This window comes from Battus philenor, unplaced genomic scaffold (genome assembly GCF_028537555.1).
Source record: "Battus philenor isolate CCGP_79_NKW_IND1 unplaced genomic scaffold, ilBatPhil1.0.hap1 SCAF_7, whole genome shotgun sequence".
NCBI classification, from domain to species: Eukaryota; Metazoa; Arthropoda; class Insecta; order Lepidoptera; family Papilionidae; genus Battus; species Battus philenor.
This window is the reverse complement of record NW_027181737.1, coordinates 10,700,373-10,719,726: the sequence shown is the minus strand read 5'-3', so window position 1 is coordinate 10,719,726 and position 19,354 is coordinate 10,700,373. Positions and strand designations below refer to the sequence as shown.

The 19,354-nt window shown below is 30.4% G+C and overlaps 1 protein-coding gene across 2 annotated transcripts; it reads right to left on the bottom strand.

Annotated features, from left to right (window-relative positions):
• Positions 1-1,746: 1,746 nt before the first annotated feature.
• On the bottom strand, positions 1,747-19,088 carry jumu (jumeau). Of its 2 annotated transcripts, none has more exons than XM_068774114.1 (9): positions 18,984-19,088; positions 10,660-10,767; positions 9,678-10,585; positions 9,478-9,602; positions 9,056-9,163; positions 8,066-8,235; positions 7,414-7,563; positions 6,942-7,026; positions 1,747-5,734 (listed from the first exon to the last, which is right to left on the bottom strand). In XM_068774114.1, the coding sequence occupies exons 1-9, from the start codon at positions 19,041-19,043 to the stop codon at positions 5,625-5,627; spliced, it is 1,824 nt and encodes a 607-aa protein (XP_068630215.1). In that variant the 5' UTR covers positions 19,044-19,088; the 3' UTR covers positions 1,747-5,624. The 2 variants fall into 2 exon arrangements, with proteins under 2 accessions (XP_068630215.1, XP_068630216.1); XM_068774115.1 differs by lacking the exon at positions 18,984-19,088 and adding an exon at positions 11,871-11,908.
• Between the last annotated feature and the right edge of the window lie 266 nt (positions 19,089-19,354).

Below are 19,354 nucleotides of genomic sequence, written 5' to 3'. Positions count from 1 at the left end.
ACTCAAACGTCATAAAAACTAGATTTAATATACTTCTAATTTAATACAAAAAATAGCATTGTCATGTTTAAAAACGATCTATTTAAACCACTAATTACTTTAATTAATTAATGAAAAACTTTAAAAGCAATCGTATAACATACCCTTTAAAGAAAAATTAAGATTTCAATGTTATATAATCCGTTTAATAATTTTTATTTTTAATATTTTCCAAATCCATGTTCAGTACTTATTTGTATAAAATTAAGTAATCAGTTATCTAGTTTGGATACATGCAGTCAGATCTACCTAATTATTCTTGTTAACTAGATCTACGTATGACATGAAATTATGTCCAATATCCACATCACACCTAGCGATCACCATTCGTTGGTTTAGCGTGCACATAATTAAAATGTAATTCACCGTTACAGGCATACTGTTACACATCGGCAAATTTATGAGTATATAAATTACTTTATGAACTTGTAAATATAACTGGTTAGTATTATTTTTAAACAACAACAAAACTCAACTCTTAATCAAATGTTGTCTTTTTATAAGAATTTGTGGTGCACAGGTCCAAAATGCCTGAACAAATAATAAAAAGGACAGAATTGGTACTTAATTTTTTTTGTACAGGTGCGTGACGGTTTGTTTTATAGTTTTATAATTTGTTCACCTATTTCCTATACACAGTGCTCACTCTGAAAGAAAAAATAAATAAATGTAACAATTAATTTATCTTTCTATTGGAATGCTATAGTAATTTGACTTATTTTTACAAACACTAGACAAACCTTTAGTTAACTTTTGCATCTTTTCATGTTCGGATCGTTATATTTTTTAAATATTTGAATAGATCTCGAAAGTTGTTACACAGTAAATAACATGATGAAAGTGTTTAAATTACACTTTCCGCCCACGGCAGGCCGCCGTACTAACGACAAAAATTTTGCGAAGAACCGCGTTTTCTATGGTTCAGTTCATCACTTAGTTTAATTAGCCCAGATAGTTGAACCAGACGCAAATAGTGCTTGTGCTCTTGAAGTTCCAGAGATGCCGCAACGATGCTTTCCACCCCGATTACACAAGACACCTTAGACAAGAGTATTTTAACGAAAAATTTTATTTGTGTTTTTTCCAACTACTATAAACCATACAGTTGGTTGTGTGTAAATTTGAAATTTTTTTCGTATCAAAATTCATTTATCATTTATCGACCTATTGATTGCTTTTAAAAGTACTACAATAATTCTTTCTACTGAAATACTACTATTTTTTATATGTTGGTACATGTAACTCAACTTAATCTCACGAGATCAAATAAGAACTCATGTTTGTTAAAGGAGGTCTATTTTTAGACCTTGATTTTTAGTTTTGGTTTATGCCGCCCTAGAAAATCTATTTCGACCGCTTTGGGGAACCTTGGTTTAAGGCACAAGGTCTCACAGTATGTTACCGCCACCCTAGTGAGTCCTGAAACTAATCACGTGGCGGTAGTAGCTCAAGGCATATAGAGTTAATAACATTTTATGTGGACGTATGTTAGTCTTATTGTTGCAGCATAAAGAAATATTTAAATACAAATGTAACAGTGCCTTATATTGCCCCCAATATTCGTAATAATATATTGAAGCTTATAGTTTCAAGTAATGATACGAACAAATGCCTATGACGCTGCTTTAGATTAAGAACATAATATAAAACAAAAAAAAAATTATAGGGTCGTTTGTGTTAACTTTGGACAGAAATAAAACAGCACAATTATTAATTTCATTTTCATTACAAAAGAAATATTAAAAGTTGTTTAACTTCTAATGCTACAAACTAAACTATTTTCTATTCTTATCAATTACACTTATGATACATGGATGTTGAAATACTGGCAGTGGAAAAATACATTACTTATTTTAATTTCCATACAGCTAAGCATCTGCTAGGGATGTGTTGCTAGTGTTACCGTGGTACTGTCTATCAATTATCATCGCAATGCCTAATTTCTATATTTCGCACATCCATTTTACATCTTAGTAATTAAGTTTGTGGTCTTTACACGTGGCAACTACCAAATGAGACAGCAATAAAAATTAAAATATTTACACAATTGCACGCTTGTATTTACTTTAAATTAATTAAATTTAACAAAAATGAAACGCTATCCACGAAAATAGAATTGAGTACTTGTATAAAAATCTCGCAATCGTTGCTTGTATTAAGCAATGATTACTATTTTTATACACTGACAGTAAACTTCAGCGTTACATCCATTATATTTTAATGTGCTATTCTCTAGTTTCTTTTAGATAACAATGCTGTTTGCCTTGTGGGGCTGTCACAGCTTTGTCGATCACAGGGCCCATGAGCTGAAACGTAAATATCTCCTACTAATGTGCTATTTAATGCTACATCATTTATCTAGGGTTTGGCAGAGATATTTATGGAGAAAACACCTTGTGACACATTTCCATTACAATTTCAAAACGTGTTATTGCTTAGTAGCCGTGAGTTATATACAGTATTTTATCACTGTATTATATCTATATAAATATATTTAAAAAAAATTTCACTCATGTACTGACTAATCACAATAGCTGTGGAAACTTAAGACTTGTAGTCTTAAAAACTGATAAGGATAATTACTTTCACTGAGTACGGATTTTACGACATTCTACCCTCTGTAATATAACTGTTGAGGCGTTCATTGCGTTCGCCAAATGGACGAGAGACAGCTAGTAAACAATAAAACTGTTTTACAATCTTATAAAAATATTTGAAAATACAAGCATACTATAAGTACAACGACGTTTAAGTATAATTTGTTAACAGTAAGAAGATTTAAGTGAAGAAATAATTATTTATAATGGTTATTCTGTTTCAATAGTAGCATAGTTGTGTAATTATGAAAAGATTTTGAACAAATTATACAAATAATTCTTAAAATTATTTTTGTTTTGTAAATAGGATTTTACAGCGATACATATATGTACCTTTCTATTGCTTCATCCAAAGGCATATTTCATATTAATAAACACTACAACACAATTTTATGACCATAAATAACCTATTACACTAGAGTAATTTTGCACCACGTAGTTAACTGTGGACACTAATCACTCACAGGGGTGACAAATGTTTATCAGCAATCTCATATCACAGTTTCATCTAATCTAAGTGGTTATCATAGAAAAAGAGATCGCCAAGACCTATTAAATTAATTCACACATAAAACTATCCAAAGTTCTCTTACGGCATCTATTATAGATGACTTAATTACAGATTTGATTGCATTAAGAAATAAAAAATAAAATAAAGAGAAAACTTCATAACATTTATGAAAGACCACTGCAGCGGATTATGTGTATTGACTTGATTTTAGAGCCAACAAGAGACGCAACAGTCACAACCAGTAACAATAAATTAGTATTGCTTATACTGTATTAATATTTTGTTAATATTAATACTGTATATTTAAATATATGACAGTACAAACTATATTGTTCGGTCTACATATAGAAAAAGTGTAAAAAACATCTTGTTAAAAATTTAAAAATAGTGTGCCTAAATTTAATATTTTTGTGTTTACATATTGTTATGATCTATCTGAACACACATATTTTTATGAATGCCGATTTCGAACAAAGATCGTGGAATAAACGTGATATCAATAACTATGAATGCTTCTATTAAATTAAACAGCTATTTTATTTCAGTTATGATTTGGACTAAATATTAATGTCTAAATAATTTAATATAAATTATATACCAATTTACTAATAGACCAGAGTATAACTGTTATTATTTAAGCAAACTAATACTCTATTATTGAGGACTGACAAACTAAACATAAAAATTCCATTATGTCTATCATTTCACAAAAGACCAAAACCAGAACTACTTAGTGCAATTACAAAAAATATGGGTTCTATCTAATGAATAGATAACTGTAAATGCTTATCCAATAACATCTTACATATATTTTTTTGTTTAAAATTGTGTGTTTGTTGGTCAGATATAACGAAAATATCACGTTTTGTTCCGATTTTGGTTATTAACATTTTAAAACATGGAAATATCATGATTACTGGACTAAGGTTTCTGAATTACACCAGCCTAACAGGCGATGCAATTTTATAGTATGCTGTCGAGAGTCATTGCTAAATATTTTTTTTACATAAATGTTTAATTATCATGTTTTGTTCTATCACTCCTCAATTATAGACCTGTTATCCAAAGCATATGAAAAATGTTAAAGAAAAATATTTTTCAGTCTCATTGTAGGTGAATGTTAATTGATACATAAATGCATACAACAAACCTTACACATTGAAGACTAATTGTAAACAATACACAATATACACTTACTTACTTAATTAATATTAATTAATAACTAATAGAGATAGGTGTTTTTAACCAAAACAAAAAATAACTTATTTGTTCATTCTGCGAAACAAAACAATTGTTATTCCAAATTTGAAATAATACATTATTGATAATCTCAAAACAAATTTTAATTGAGCCCACTAAAATGTTTTGCTTTTCACAAAATATTTGGCTGTTTTTTAAACAATAAAGACTTTTTGTAAATTAGCCACAAAGTCTTTATAGTTTATAATATATTTTTATGGTTTTGTTTGTTAAATAACTTGTATCTCCACAAAAACATATTTTACTCAGTACAAATGTAACAGTTTAATATAAAATCTGTACAAAAAGTTGTTGGAAAATATAGGACAATATTGCCATAGGCACACTTTGTACAAAGAGAAATTAGGCACATCTAAATAGTTTCCTTTGTTTTTTCATGTCAATGTATATAGAACAACAAAGTTTAATTTTCATAATAACTAAAATTAAAGTTGGTTGCTTCCACTAGGCAAATATTATCTTTATATTTTTTAATAAAGTTATGTGGGTTCAGAAATAATTTGTTTAGTATACAATTACAATACCTTTTAACAAAAGTAGAGTACCATAATTTCTTACGAAATTTTTAAATTACTTAATACAAACTTTACTTAACATCTGTTAACATGTTAGAACATAGTTTAAATTTTATTTCATTTAACTTTACGAGGTTCAAACCAATTAAGTCACTATGACAAGAGATTCTATAGGTAGCTGCCAGCGCTAAATATATATAAACACACATAGAATAGTTATGTACATATACAAGCGGTGGGATTTTTATGAACATACCCGCTATACCGTTAGCCATTAGATGCAGACATTATTCCTTATGAATTTTCTCGAGATTGCAGTTAGGTTTATAAATGTGTGAATCTAGTGGCTATGTTTTTGTACTGACAATATATGGTTGAAAGAATACAACCAATTACAAATTAAATGAAAACTGGATCTATCCATACTTAACTGTACAACTGAAGTACACGCCTATGGTTTTATTCACTTAAAAATTATAATTAAAATAAGGTGAACGATATGTAACAAGTGTCCGGCGTTTGTGTAAACGAGTAAATACACTTATCTGGTACGGACTATCACTTTTTTTAAATTCACAGTCAGTAATACACACACTTCTGGAGTAGAACAGTTTTAATAAAAATATTGTTATTTCACTGGAGACACTAATACTACGATGACCAATAATTGTATTACTGTGGTGTTTGTACTATTACTTGAAATTAGATTAACGCCACTCTGTTCACAAGGGGGGTTTTTCGCCTGCTCGTATGTGTCGGTGTTGATACTGGCTGATAGATGAAACTAGTCTTTGCTCGCTTTGCTGAATGTACTGAAAAAATGTAATTTTAAAATATAAATAATAATTTTTAATTTTAATTAATCAAGAACCACGTTAGTTTTTTTTTTATTAAATACTAGGAGTTAATTAGACCGGCCTCTCCCATTAATGAACATCAAGACGAAATAGGCTGATAGAATTTATAGTGGCTAAAAGAAAATTTATTTAAAATAAATCTTGTATTTTTAATACTTGCTCCTTTGATATATTCAGGAATATTGATAGAAATACGAACTGTTATTGAACTGAATTTGGTTGCAGAACTAGGTTACATAACCTAGCTCAGCTGTTGTCTAATCAATATCCACATATTTCTATAATTATTGCTTTTTTCCGATAAGCTAATAAAATTGATGCACCTTGAGTAACGCTTTTTAATTTATTGATTTGTTGTCGTAGAGTAACACTAGTAAGTCTACAAAAATTTATTTTACCGATTTTTTTTCCTTTCAAGTTACAAAACGTTTTGTAAATTGCAGACCAAAATTCAAACTGAATGAGGCTAATTTTTTTAGAAAATAGCACATTTTGTCATACCATTCATTCAAAATCATTAGAATATACATAATATAATTAATGATAGAGGAAAATAATAAAATTTTTGGGGTTAACCACTAATCTACCTGTCACTTAAAAAAAATCTGGTTAATAATTTTGGTATAAGTCGAAATTTACCTATTTTTATTTTAATTATTCAACTTCGACAGTACTTCAGATAATTTGAGATTAAATTGTTGTATTCTTGTTTTCAGCCGATAGATGCTCATCGCAAAGCAGAGGTTTCACCCAGCAAGGAGCTATAATGGCTGGTCTTGCACTGCTCGTATCCAACGACTTCTAGCGAACTTCTTAACTATGTCGTCGGTCCACCTAGTGTGGAGCCTACCCACACCGTGTCTCCAGGCTCGTGGTCGCCAATAAAGAACCTTTATGCCCCAAAGGTCATCGATTGCACGTGCGATGTGCCCCGCGTACTGCCACTTTAGACGAACAATTCTTCGAGCTACATCAGTATTCTCTCAGCTAAATCATCAAGCATAGTTGACCTTGAGCTTTTTTATAAGGCCCATCGTAGGCGACCACATCTCAGATCTATATGTCAACATAGGCAATACACGCTGGTCAAAGACTTTCGTCTTCAGGCATTGCGGTAGTTTGGAAGAGAATATGATAATATTATATTATTAGGTGTACTAACTTGTATAATTTTCCGTCATTGATAGATCAAGCTTCACAGGCTTTGTAACGTCGATGTCAATCTCTTCGTAAGAATGGTCCATTACCTGTAAACCGTTAGGAATTGTATTATAATTATTATATTATAAACGTTGCTTGAATAACTGACGCGAGTCTTCCTCTAATCTGATTGTTGTGATCAATTCACATGGTTAGTACATAATTATGTCGCGCGACTTTTCATTGTTTCCATTATTTTTAGTTAATTTGCCCTAATCGTTAAGCCTATCCTTTGATGTGTTTTTTAAGCAAACATTTAATATTATACTGCGACGTCAACACCAAAACTTTACACTTTAGTGAATAAAAAATAAACTTTTTTAACAGTTTGAATATTTGTAGTTATTTTGTACATATGTTTAAAATAAATCTTTTGATGGTCAATTTCTAAAGAAAAAATGTTTTCGTTATAAAAATAAACTATTTCCATTTACCTCAATGTCGCTAATTTCTTCGCTCGATTCAATATCAGTTATGTAAGATGTGAGAGAGGATGGTCCAGTCGCTAATAGACGGTAAGTGCCACCGACCATTCCAGTGCCTTCGACAACTTCTTCAATTTCTAATTCCTGATCAGAAGTCTCCTAAAAAAGGAAATAAAATTGATATTCAACAAAAATTCTTTTAACTTTAATTAATTATATCAACAGTTTGATACCTCCATTGAAAATACAAGAAAAATTGGAACACAAAGTAAAACTGTATTATAAATCTAAACAATGCAAAATTATTATTTATTTATTGTAGATTGTAATTCTTAAATATAATTTTCAAAGGCAAAAATTAAGTACAAATGACGGTCTTATTACAAAATGCGGTTTCTTTTAGTTAACTATTTTTAAAAGGTCTGAAAACATTTAGTAAGTTTTTGATTTTCGTACGAGTTACATTTTTAATTATGTTTCTATTTAAATTATTGCGATATCATTACTTTTAAATTAGTTTAGAATGAATTTTAATATTACTCAGTGTTTACTGACGTTGGAACATATGTCGTAATTACAATGTTAATGTGTTGTTTGTGTACTGATTATGTTATTAAAACACAAAAGTGACAGAGAAAGTAATAGTTTTTTCACAGCTCACTTGTTCTATTATTGTTTCTTCTTCTTCAACTTCCTCTTTGACCTCGGGGTCTATCTCGAGGTCAGCGTCCAGTTCAACGTCTGCATCGGGATCCACGTCGTCTTCAGCTTCCGTGTCACTTGCAAACCCGCTGTATTTCATTTCTCCTCTTTCTAATGCTTCTAGGCTATCTGAAACGTGAAATTTTACTTTGGATTTTTTGTCTATATTTAGTTTTATGAAAATTTTGTATTATATCGTATTCATATTTCATTTTCATGTCATATTATAATTCAGGATTAGTTACAGGTAAAAACTAAAAAGAAATGTATACCTCTTTTCTATCGATAATGTACATCCTAAAAATCATATGTATCATAACTATGACTAAAAAAAAAACGTTTTTTTTTTTTTACGCTTTTTGCATTTCAACAATTGAACACGCGTGCTACGCTAGTAAATCTCAGTGTTCTCTCGCTGGACTACCACTGCTCATTATATATCATAAAATTATATCAAATTTTTATTTTAAATTTAATTTTTTTATTTCTTATTTACATTTATACAATACGGTTATTTATTTGTACGGTTGTTATAACAATTACAATAAACATACAACTGTATCATCTGCCCCTATGTCACCCTATTTCGCCGTTACTGCTTGAAGGTAACGAGTACTAATAAATATTTAAATACACTGTCGTATGAAATGCTTAAATAAATACTACTAAGTAAGATTTTATTCGAATACAGTGATACAGTTGATTAGAAAAACGAAAAATATAATATTTACTCTAAAATTGTAATGGAAATATATACAACGAAAAGACTCATACAAACCGTTTATTTTAATGAAATTTAAAACAACCTTATAAAACTTTAAGTTTTATTGAAACTAGAGAGATAAGAAAATCAAAACTTACGACAAAAGGAATTGTTTTATCGAATTGAAGTATGAACTAGACCAATAAGTCTAGATACTTTCTTTCTATAAAAATTTAAAATTTTTACCTGGATAAACCATTGCATTCTTTATAGCCTGCGGATCTTTTCTTGACCATTTTAAAACTTCTTCATCCATTTTTCCAATTTTAGACGGTTTCATCGCCCATAAACAGCCTGGAATTACATGAGAAACAGTTGAAAATATCAAAATTAAATTGGAATAATAATTATTCTGTATATCTGGAATGGGAAGATTCGCAGAAGAACCAAGTACACTCCGACATAAAAAGAAGAATTGATCGTTTGAAGTGGCAGTGTGCGAGGTACATCGCTCGTGCAACCGACGTCAGTTGGGACTGAAAAGTTCCTGAGAGTTAAGCAAAGAAGCACAAAACCGGTCATCGTGGCGATCTTCTGGGGAAGGCTATGCCCTGCAGTGTGGACGCCTACTGGCTGACATGATTATGATGATGATTATTAATAATTACCTTTTCTCTGACTTCCATTCGTCGAAGGTTTCTCAATTTTTTCAAAACATTTGTTTAAACTAAGATTATGCCGCACTGAATTTTTCCATCCACTCGGCGCAGTTTTGAAATAAGGAAAATGTTGACTGAAAAATAAGATTTTTTTTAGAACTTAGATCTTAAAGTCCTGCAGAATATTGAACTAAACGCAACACACATACCACATAAAGTTATAAATTTCTGAAACAGGTAAACTTCCTGTTCGTGAATTCTTCAGAGCCATTGCTATTAAACAGGAATAGGAGTAGGCGGGCTTTGGAAATTCTCCGACGGTGGCTTTACTGTTGGCATTAACAAACTTTGCTTGGCTAGTATCGAGTTTGAAGGAGCCATTCACTGAAGTCTTTATTATTTGCCTATTGCTGCTTAACGACGAATTATCTATCAGAATTGTCGCCTGGTTTTTATTGCCATTCGCTAAAATTGTTCTAGATTGTTGAGCGTCCAATATGTGTATATTGCCAGAGATTATTGTTTTTGTTCCTATTTGTTGCGTAATTTTTTGATTAGTATTTAATATGGAGCAGTTTTTATTACTTAATTTGATGACTTCTGGCTGTGACGTCTTAATTCGGACCGTTTGTGTTGTGCTCGAGGGTAACTTAACCTTTGCCGAATCTATATCTAAATCTTTAATTAAATCTTTCACTACGCTCTTATCTTGTTTCCGAACGTATATCAGCATTTGTGTTGCCTCGTCTAATGACTTTTTGCTTTTAGGTTCTTCGGGTTCTTGTACTTTTGTGACTTTTATTGCGTTTGGAGAAAATGTTAGATGACTTTTTTCTTCTTTAGGACTTGCAAGTGATGCACTAGTGTTTGTATCAGCGTTGGCGGCTGATGTGAGAAGGAGATTTGATGCTTCTTCTTTTACGATACTTTTAACTGGAGTCTCCGCAAATGTTGATGGCATTACTGAATTTGGATTAACCATCACAGCGTTCGCCTCGGACCCATACAGGTCTAAATTATGTACGAAACTAGAAGAATTATTTAACCACATTACGGAATTGTCAGTGTCTATATCTAATAACGGCGGTAGTTCTGAAAAATTTAAACCCAGCGAATCCTGTAGAAAAAAAAATAGTTTTAGTTCTGAAATAAATATGTGTATATGCACAAAAATAAATTTAATTCAATTACTGGAAAATCGGTGATACTGCTAAGATCCGTTGCAATTTCATTTTTGATATCCATGTCTAACATGTCTTGGAGTGAATCAGTTATGTAAAGGTCCATGTCTAAGCACGCCTGTAACAAATAGATAAATGTATTATGAAGGCTAAAACGTGATTGTCATATTGATCGATAATATTGAGTTGTATAATTATAACTGGAAGATAAATAAAAGATAATAAAAAGCGTCTTCGCTACCACTTTCGGGTCTCTTTTCAGAGAAACGGAACCTTTGGAATATATGGTTGTGCCTTTATTTCTAAGACAAAATGTTATTCTATAAACAGGTAATTTGTTATAGGTATGAAATGTTAAAAGGGTGAAATAAAGCTCATTCGTCAACAAAGCTTTAAATCTTTTACACCTATTTCCAATCAACTGGTATAAAGTGTGATATAGGTTGATTTAAAATATGAAATGTGTGACAAAGTAATTTTTCTATAGGAATGCGACTGGTCAATAACTTATGGCGTTACAAAGCTGCAGGGACAGGTGAACAATAATTAATTTTAATATGTAGCAATACGAATTTTGAAAACGCTTTTACTTTTTATATTATCAATATCTAATTTATTATCTATTGACATATTTATTCATTAATTGACAGCGAATGACCTATACATTTAAATCCTGTAAGCTGTTACACCTACCAAATTTTGAATAGTAAAACTAGTTAAAATATATAGATATTTTTTTGAGTGTTATGCAAGTTTTACGTAAACTAAATATGCGCATTTATTCATATTTATAACAATAATAACTTTTTTCGCTCCAGGCTTCGTCATATGTGCGAAGCAATCCTAAAAATGTATCTACATGTATATACAATGCAAACAGGGCAGCGGTAGTGCCGCAGCACCGTGGCTGTTTAGTAGAGAAACCTGTTTTTGTCTCACGGTATGCGCTACCCTACTCGAGAAAGATATATTATTGCTATTCCATTTACACATATTGAATGACCTAAATAGTATTTTGTTAAAGAATTACAACAATTTTGTTATATACTCCTCTACAAGTTGTATTCGATTTCAAAGTGTAGACGATCTATTTTTAAATATTAAAATTTATAATAGTAAATTTTACCAATTTGTTCTTATTGTTGAATTCAAAGGGATACTAAGGAATTTTAAATTATTTAAATTCAAAATGTCTTTATTCAAGTAGGCATTTACACTCACCTTACAATCGTCAATTATTTTAACATTATAAGCAGTAAGCTACCATCAGTTCGGAATGCTGATCTGATGAGAAGAGCCGGCCAGAAACTCAACAGTTGCGTTGTTCTTTTACTTATATACATTACGATAGAAACCTTGTAAATAAGACAACTAAGTCTCTTTTATGTTTTCCGTTTTTGGGGACCTCTCGTTCCCCCTATATTTGGGACAGGGACTTTATTTGCTTAAATATTTTTTTCGTTATACTTTCCTTGGTACTTCTTAAGCCCTTTTTTATTCTTCTGGCTTTCCTCACAGTATCTTCCATTCTTTCCAAAAATCGCTATTCATATATCACGCTATTTTCAAGGTATCAGTTTGTTTTTATTTTATCATCACAGTACATTATCACTGGACCTATTTTCTAATTTAATTTGTTTCACTTATAAATTTACGATGACTATATATTTATTTCTTATTTCCTTTACGATTGATAATTCTCAAAATTTCCTTTGCTTCTTACCCGACCTATTTCAATTTAATTTCACACATCTCTAACAACGAAAAGCTCTTGATTGGTATAATAGGATACTTTAAATTTTAGATTTAAATCTAAGACAAGCAACATCTAAGATATGTTGTGAAACTTTATTATATATGCGTATATTCAGAGCAATGGAAGATTTGTGAATTTTATCCAGGCGAAATGAAGGTTTTACGAGTTTATCTCTATTTCTTTGTCATTTATGACAATATTTTTTTATACGTTTCTCACAATTTTGGTGCATATCTGGATACATAATTAAAAATACAAAATATAATTGAATATGTTTTGGGAAGCGGCCGTCATAATCCCAGTTTCTTTAAAAACATTTCTCAGGGAATCTCTAACTTTTAAGTTAAAACCTTAATTATTTTTTATTAAAGTAAATATAAAATTAATTTCCGTCGGACTGCTCTATAATAAAATACCATATTATCCAAAAAATACATAAGTATAAAGCCACATATTAATATATTATTTGTTATAGTCGAGAGAGGGTAACCTGCACTTCTTCAAAAAACGTGCGTAAAAAATATCGCCCCAGTCAAGGAAGGATCCCAGGATTCGGGTCGCTTTTTTGTGCTTATAGTGTATCTATTAATAGTAATGTTCGAGTGTTGTTTGCTCTCTATTAGAGACATGATTTTACTTACGTTTCCTTCCGATTGGCGTCAAACTTACAACTCTATTCCGTTCATTAAATTAATGCTTAGAAATACGTCATTGATATATATTTGTTAAATTGTCGCTAGAAGGTAGCATACTTTACGTTAATAAAAATTTAACGACGTAATTAAAAAAAAATAATATGCAGCTTTCGTGGAATATTTGCCATATTACATATTTCCTTGTAATTTATCTAATTATCAGCAATTCTATCAAAAATATCTTTTTAATAGTTATTTAAGTTCGATGGTTAAAACAACAGCTTATATCCAAATGTGTACGTGTATGTATTTATGTAGACGTAATTTAGACATCAGAGAGTTCAATGACAGATTATATTTAACACGTGTGTCATATATTTTTAACCAATCGCGAATCTTCTACCGACTGGTTTATCTGTTTATCGCGTTATCGTTATCTTCGTTAAACATATTCCCGCCAAAATGCGATTATAAGCAAACTGTAAAAACTAATACTAGACTATTTATTTTGAAAATACGAAATTTCTTTCATTTTAATAAATAGAGAAGAGAGAACGTAGACTACATAAAAAACTAGATAGTATAATAAAAATGTAATTTATTTATTAGATATTTCTTATATTATTGATTAGATTTAAGGTCTCTGTGGTAGAAGTACGTACGTGAGACCGAAATCGACCATTTAATAAAAAATATGCAATTTAGACTTATTTAAAGTGACTATATTTTAAAGTATTGATTTAAATTAACATTCTATTCCCATACATAGATATATTTAATATTAAAGCGAACAATGGGTGGTAAAGGTTCACGAAAGAGCCGAAGTATAGGGGTGGTGGAAAGAGACAGAGATAGGGGATCGAAAACGGTTGAATCGACCCCTAATGATATTGCAGCCGGCTTTGCGTCCTTTTGAGCGGGCAGAGCATTTGCACTGTGAGAGCAGAGTGGCGTCGGATGAGCGCTATTTTTTTTAATAATTTTGAATATGTAATAATATAAATTTTATTCAAACAGAAAGTCGATATTTAAACACTTTTTCCTGCTTGAATTATTTCCTATCAATATATTTCTATTAATAAAGAATAAAAAGAAGTTTTATTTATGTTATCTATGTAGGTGATATCATGTGTAAAAGCTTTAAAGGGGTGAATGTATAATTTATTAACTGTTATTTATTGTTTAATGTATTCTATCAAAAAGTTAATGGTCTCAGAATTAATAATGATAATATAGTAAGAAACAGCGTTGTTAAAATTCGGATTACCACTCATCAATATTAATAATTTTTTTCCACCTGTCTATGCAAACTTTGTACTGCCAAAGTACAAAGTTTTCATAGACCTATCGCCTGCTATTAGTAAAAATATAATGGTATATATTTCAGAATGATCACTTTATACAGGTCATTGGAAAGTAGGTGCAAAAACTTTAAAGATTTTTGCTACCTAATGATCTATACCAGAGGTCGGCGACACGGCCCTTCAATAAATTTTAGCGCACCCTTTAACTATAGTTAATTTAGACAAGAAATTCAAAAGGTCGTTTATGATCCATTATGAAAAAATTGCAGGTGATATGGCAACCCATATATCCCATTAAAACAATTTTATGTAAAAAATATGTCATTGCTCTTGCCACTATCTTTAATATACTTACAAACAGTCTTCTGTATTTATTTAAGATTAATAATAATCTTCTTCTGTAATTAAATTTATAATTTATCAAATTAATAAATGAACATATTATATTATTTTTATATATTTGTTAGATCAAATAATAGTAGGCGCTCACCATGAATTTTTAATTTAGTAATTCACTTTTTACATTAAAAACATTGCCGACCTCTGATCTATACATTCACCCCTCTAAAGGTTAGGAAAATGGTGTTTTTGTATTTTAATATTAAACCAAGTGATTACCGTGGTTTGTAAAATAGATATTAATTACCGATGCATTAGAATTCTTTTGTATCGTAATATACTAAATACCGATATTTAGCGTAATAATATTAACAGGGTCAAACATCTTTCATTACGGGTGACTGTTCATAACTATTATTGGTAAATTATAATATCTAATACATTAGTAATTAACGTCGTTATTGCAGTATTTTTTAATTGTACGCTTAGACTCATTGTTATGTCTCTGAATAGACATTTAAAAAAAGAAAATAAAGAAAAGAAACAGTTTTAGTTTTCCGCCATTCTTCTAAAAAATGGCTTACTGAAATTGCAAATGAAAACTATTTTTTATTTAAACGTAATTGAATAAATTTTGTATAAAGGCCTTCTGCGACCAGCCCTATTGGAAATTTATGGGGAACAGTATATCCAGCTGTGGGCGTCCAAAATGATGATGATGAAATAATTTTCTGGGGTTACCATATCACTTGATGTGAATTTATGGGACAGCTTGTATTTTTCTGCATTGTTCCATTTTAAGTTGTAAATAGATTTTTTTTAAATACCGAAAATAATAAATATTCCCAGTACTTAGACAAGTTTTCTGTTTTAAAAAAAAAGCTATTCAATCTTTAAATATTATAAGATTATATGTTTATATTTATACATGTTTAAATGATTATGTTTTTATATATATGTTTGGATTTTAAAAGGTTAAAATACAAATTTTAACACCCGATTAAGTCATTTAATTTCTTCTGTCGTCTATTTTCAACGTTATATCGACTAATAAGCTTTCAGTAAGGACAGCCCTTCCAATATGTATGTTCCAGTATGATATTCGAGAGATATGTTTGATTTAGGTTAAATTTATGCTAATTTATTATTGAAAAACTGTCAGTAATTAGGCAATAAGAGAAGACAAGACGGAGTCTAGGATTCGTGTTTGGGTAAAACTAAAGAAAACAATGCCGCGATAAAAAAAAAACTATTGAATATTTAATTTATTTTTAAACATCGAATGTAACCCGATATAGTTGTAGAATAAAGTAATCACTTTTTCTTCAATAATAAAGTTAGTATTGGTACTTGCGTATTAACGCCACTGCGCGCAAGGAATTCGCTTACGTGAAATTTAACATTAGGTTTAAGAATGTGTTTTGATTTAAAATAAATTATATTATATATAAATTATATATAGTTTTATCTAAGAATTTATCGCAAAAAATTTAGGTGTGTGCATTGACATTCAAAAACCGACAAAACTGAAGCTGCGGCGCATAATACGTAAGACTATTTTAAATACGATACAATGTATCTCGGATACAACTATAAAATTAGTCGTATACGAAAACAAAATAAATTGTAATATAATAATGTAAACGTGAAAATTGATCTAGTCAACTTCCTTCTAATGGAGCGAGGGGGGGGGGGGCAGGGACAAACGAAGAGGCAGAGGGGAGAGCATTGCCGCCCGTCACGTCGCGTCCTCGAACCTGACCGCGTGCGATTGCCTTGAACTCGCCGCGCTCGGCTGTTGAACAAATTACCTTATGTCTCTTAGTCGATGGTCTACGCAACACCGTGAAAAATTTGAAACGTCTTGGAAAAATCAAAACGTGAATCGTGACAATCGGGAATATTTTGTCATACTTGTAAAACTTTAATGACATCATAATTTCAAAAACTATCGTATGTTAAAGTACTTAACAATTATAATAAACTTCTTACACACAGACTCATATATATATATATATATATATATATATATATATATATATGTGCATAAATAAGTTTACTATACCTATGTAGCGACTCATCACGATATATCCCAAAGTTAAAGGGGTGTTTATTGAAACTTGGACAGGATGTTTTATTTGCAATGTTAAAATTTACTAACAGGTAATTTTATGAAATTATACCCACGAAAGGCAGTGCGGCCCCCGCTAAGCAGATGGGGAATAGCTAATTTAAGTAGTCTATATAAATAAAGATTATTAAGTTTTAGTAACAAACTCTATAGGATAACAACCATAAAGGCGCTGAAGTAGTTGGCGCGAAAACTACTTGATGAATTTTCATTCTGCGCGCGCACAACGTCGAAGTAGGAGGGGGTTCGGTATTGATTGCAGTCACTCCCCTTGCTCCACGGCCGACTACTTTCCTGTTTCCAATGGTGGGAGGGAAAGAGAAATATTTCATATAAACTTTTATCGTGTTTCTTGTTACGAGAGTCTAGACGTAACTACAAGTACAAAAAGCCCCATATGTTTTACTATCTCAAATATTATTTGCTCTTTTAAAATCATTCATACGTAATTACATGAGCTTAATCTCAAACTGAGAATTTATTTATTTATATAAAGGTCAAGTCATGCCTAACAGGTCAACTACTATTTAAGTAATTTTCAAAAATAAAAATTAAAAACTTCATAATTAACTCATAAATAAAACATTTGTTTTATTTTATAAGATGTATTTGTTAAGATGATTTCAATGTCAATTTAAATTTTATGAAAACGGCTACGTAGCTTCTTCCATTATTTTAATTATAAGAATAAGGAACATAATTCATTCAGTCATTAAATAGACCAATTAATGTCTTTAAAAACATTGTTCTTTAATAATGACTTGAAGGATTTGTTTATTTTTTAATTCTATTTTTTATTTAATATATCAGTAAATGTTTTTGCATGCGATCATCCGCAGGGGATAGTAACGGCTGGCTGACGGTATCAACCGCAGGTGTTGGACGGTGCATTTATATATTACAGAAACTACTACATTCAAAGTTACACACACTAACAGGTTGTAGCCACTCGTCCCTTTTCGTTAGTCGCTCTCTCCACAGACGACTCAAACCAGCGCACTATTTTCATTAAAGAATGTGAAATAACATTACTCTTATGAGCTACATATATACGGTTACCGTAATAGTACTTGTTATTTTTAACAGGTAATCAATAATTACTGTTCATGTTGATAAATCTAAATAGTAAGGTGAAAAGAAGAGTTTATTGTAAATTTACCAAACAAGTAAACGTCTGAGTATAATAGTGCAGTTATAATAAAACCTATAACTTTACTGCACCGTGCACTTTCTGCACTAAGATTCACACATGTATACAAATATTGTGTAGCAATATTACTCGCTCCCACAGTGTGCACTCATTGTTAAACGGTTCAAATACTTGTTAAGAAAAGGCCGTGGGAAAAAATTTCTTCGTAGATATACAAAATAATATTAGTTATCGCAAAATTGGCATTAAATATGAAATAGATTGAAATTAAAATACTTGGTGCAAACACTAAAGGTTATTGAAGTTGTATAAAGTAATTTAGTAAAGAATGTAAACATAGGTACATATCTATCATAATTCAACCTACTACTCACAACCGTTTGTAAGTTCATTGACGGGGTATTGGCGCCGTTTTTAACCGTTACGTATATATATATATAAATAGATTGAATCCGTTTTAAATCATACACAGAAAAGTTAAAATTAGGATTTGAAAAATAACGTAATATACCATACAAATGGCCAAAATAAACAAAATTCGATAAAGTATTAATAATAATAATTCTTATACTGTCTCATTCTACACTTGGTCTACTAACGAATGTAGAACAGAGACGAAAGATGAAACAATTTATCCGTTGTAAGTCTGAACCTCGTGTTAATAATACAATAGAATACATTCCTCTACATATTAATCAGTTATTCTGATTGGATTTGTGAAACATTGACTTTCTAAGAATTATTAATTAATGTTACAAAAATTCTTTACGTGTTTTACTTCATGAGCTGGAATAATTTCCCGCCACTTTGACAAAAAGAAAAACAATAATAAAAGTAAACGGAATAGGAAAATTAGACGTTAAACCCCATGATTACAATAAGGTTATTCGTTTCTCTAATAATAAAATTAATGAATGACATTAAAAAGAGCGGGACATAACTCCATTGGACTTTCCCATAATCCATACATCTTGTTTTAATTGCGAAAACATGAAGTAAAGCTCAGAAATGTGACTTACCGAATATTTATTCACATAAATATCCTTACGCTCGGTAGAATAATCCAAAATTTCACACATTTACGTTTTTACCGTCATGAAATTGACAAATATAACACCACTCACTCCATAGACTACAATCTGTTTTACTATTATGTGAAAAGGTATACAAAGAATCGGGTCGTTTTCTATTGGCGAACGAAAACCACGTGACCGCGCTCCGATTGCAACCATTGGTTGTAAATAGATAGCGAATTGACGTCAATAGTCAATTTAGAGTTTGTTGTATTTTTATTAGCTTTTTCTCATTATTAATTTCAACATTAATAATTTTAAAAATAAAATAAACTATATTTGGTAAAAAGTTAGCATCTCATCTTCTTATTACAATA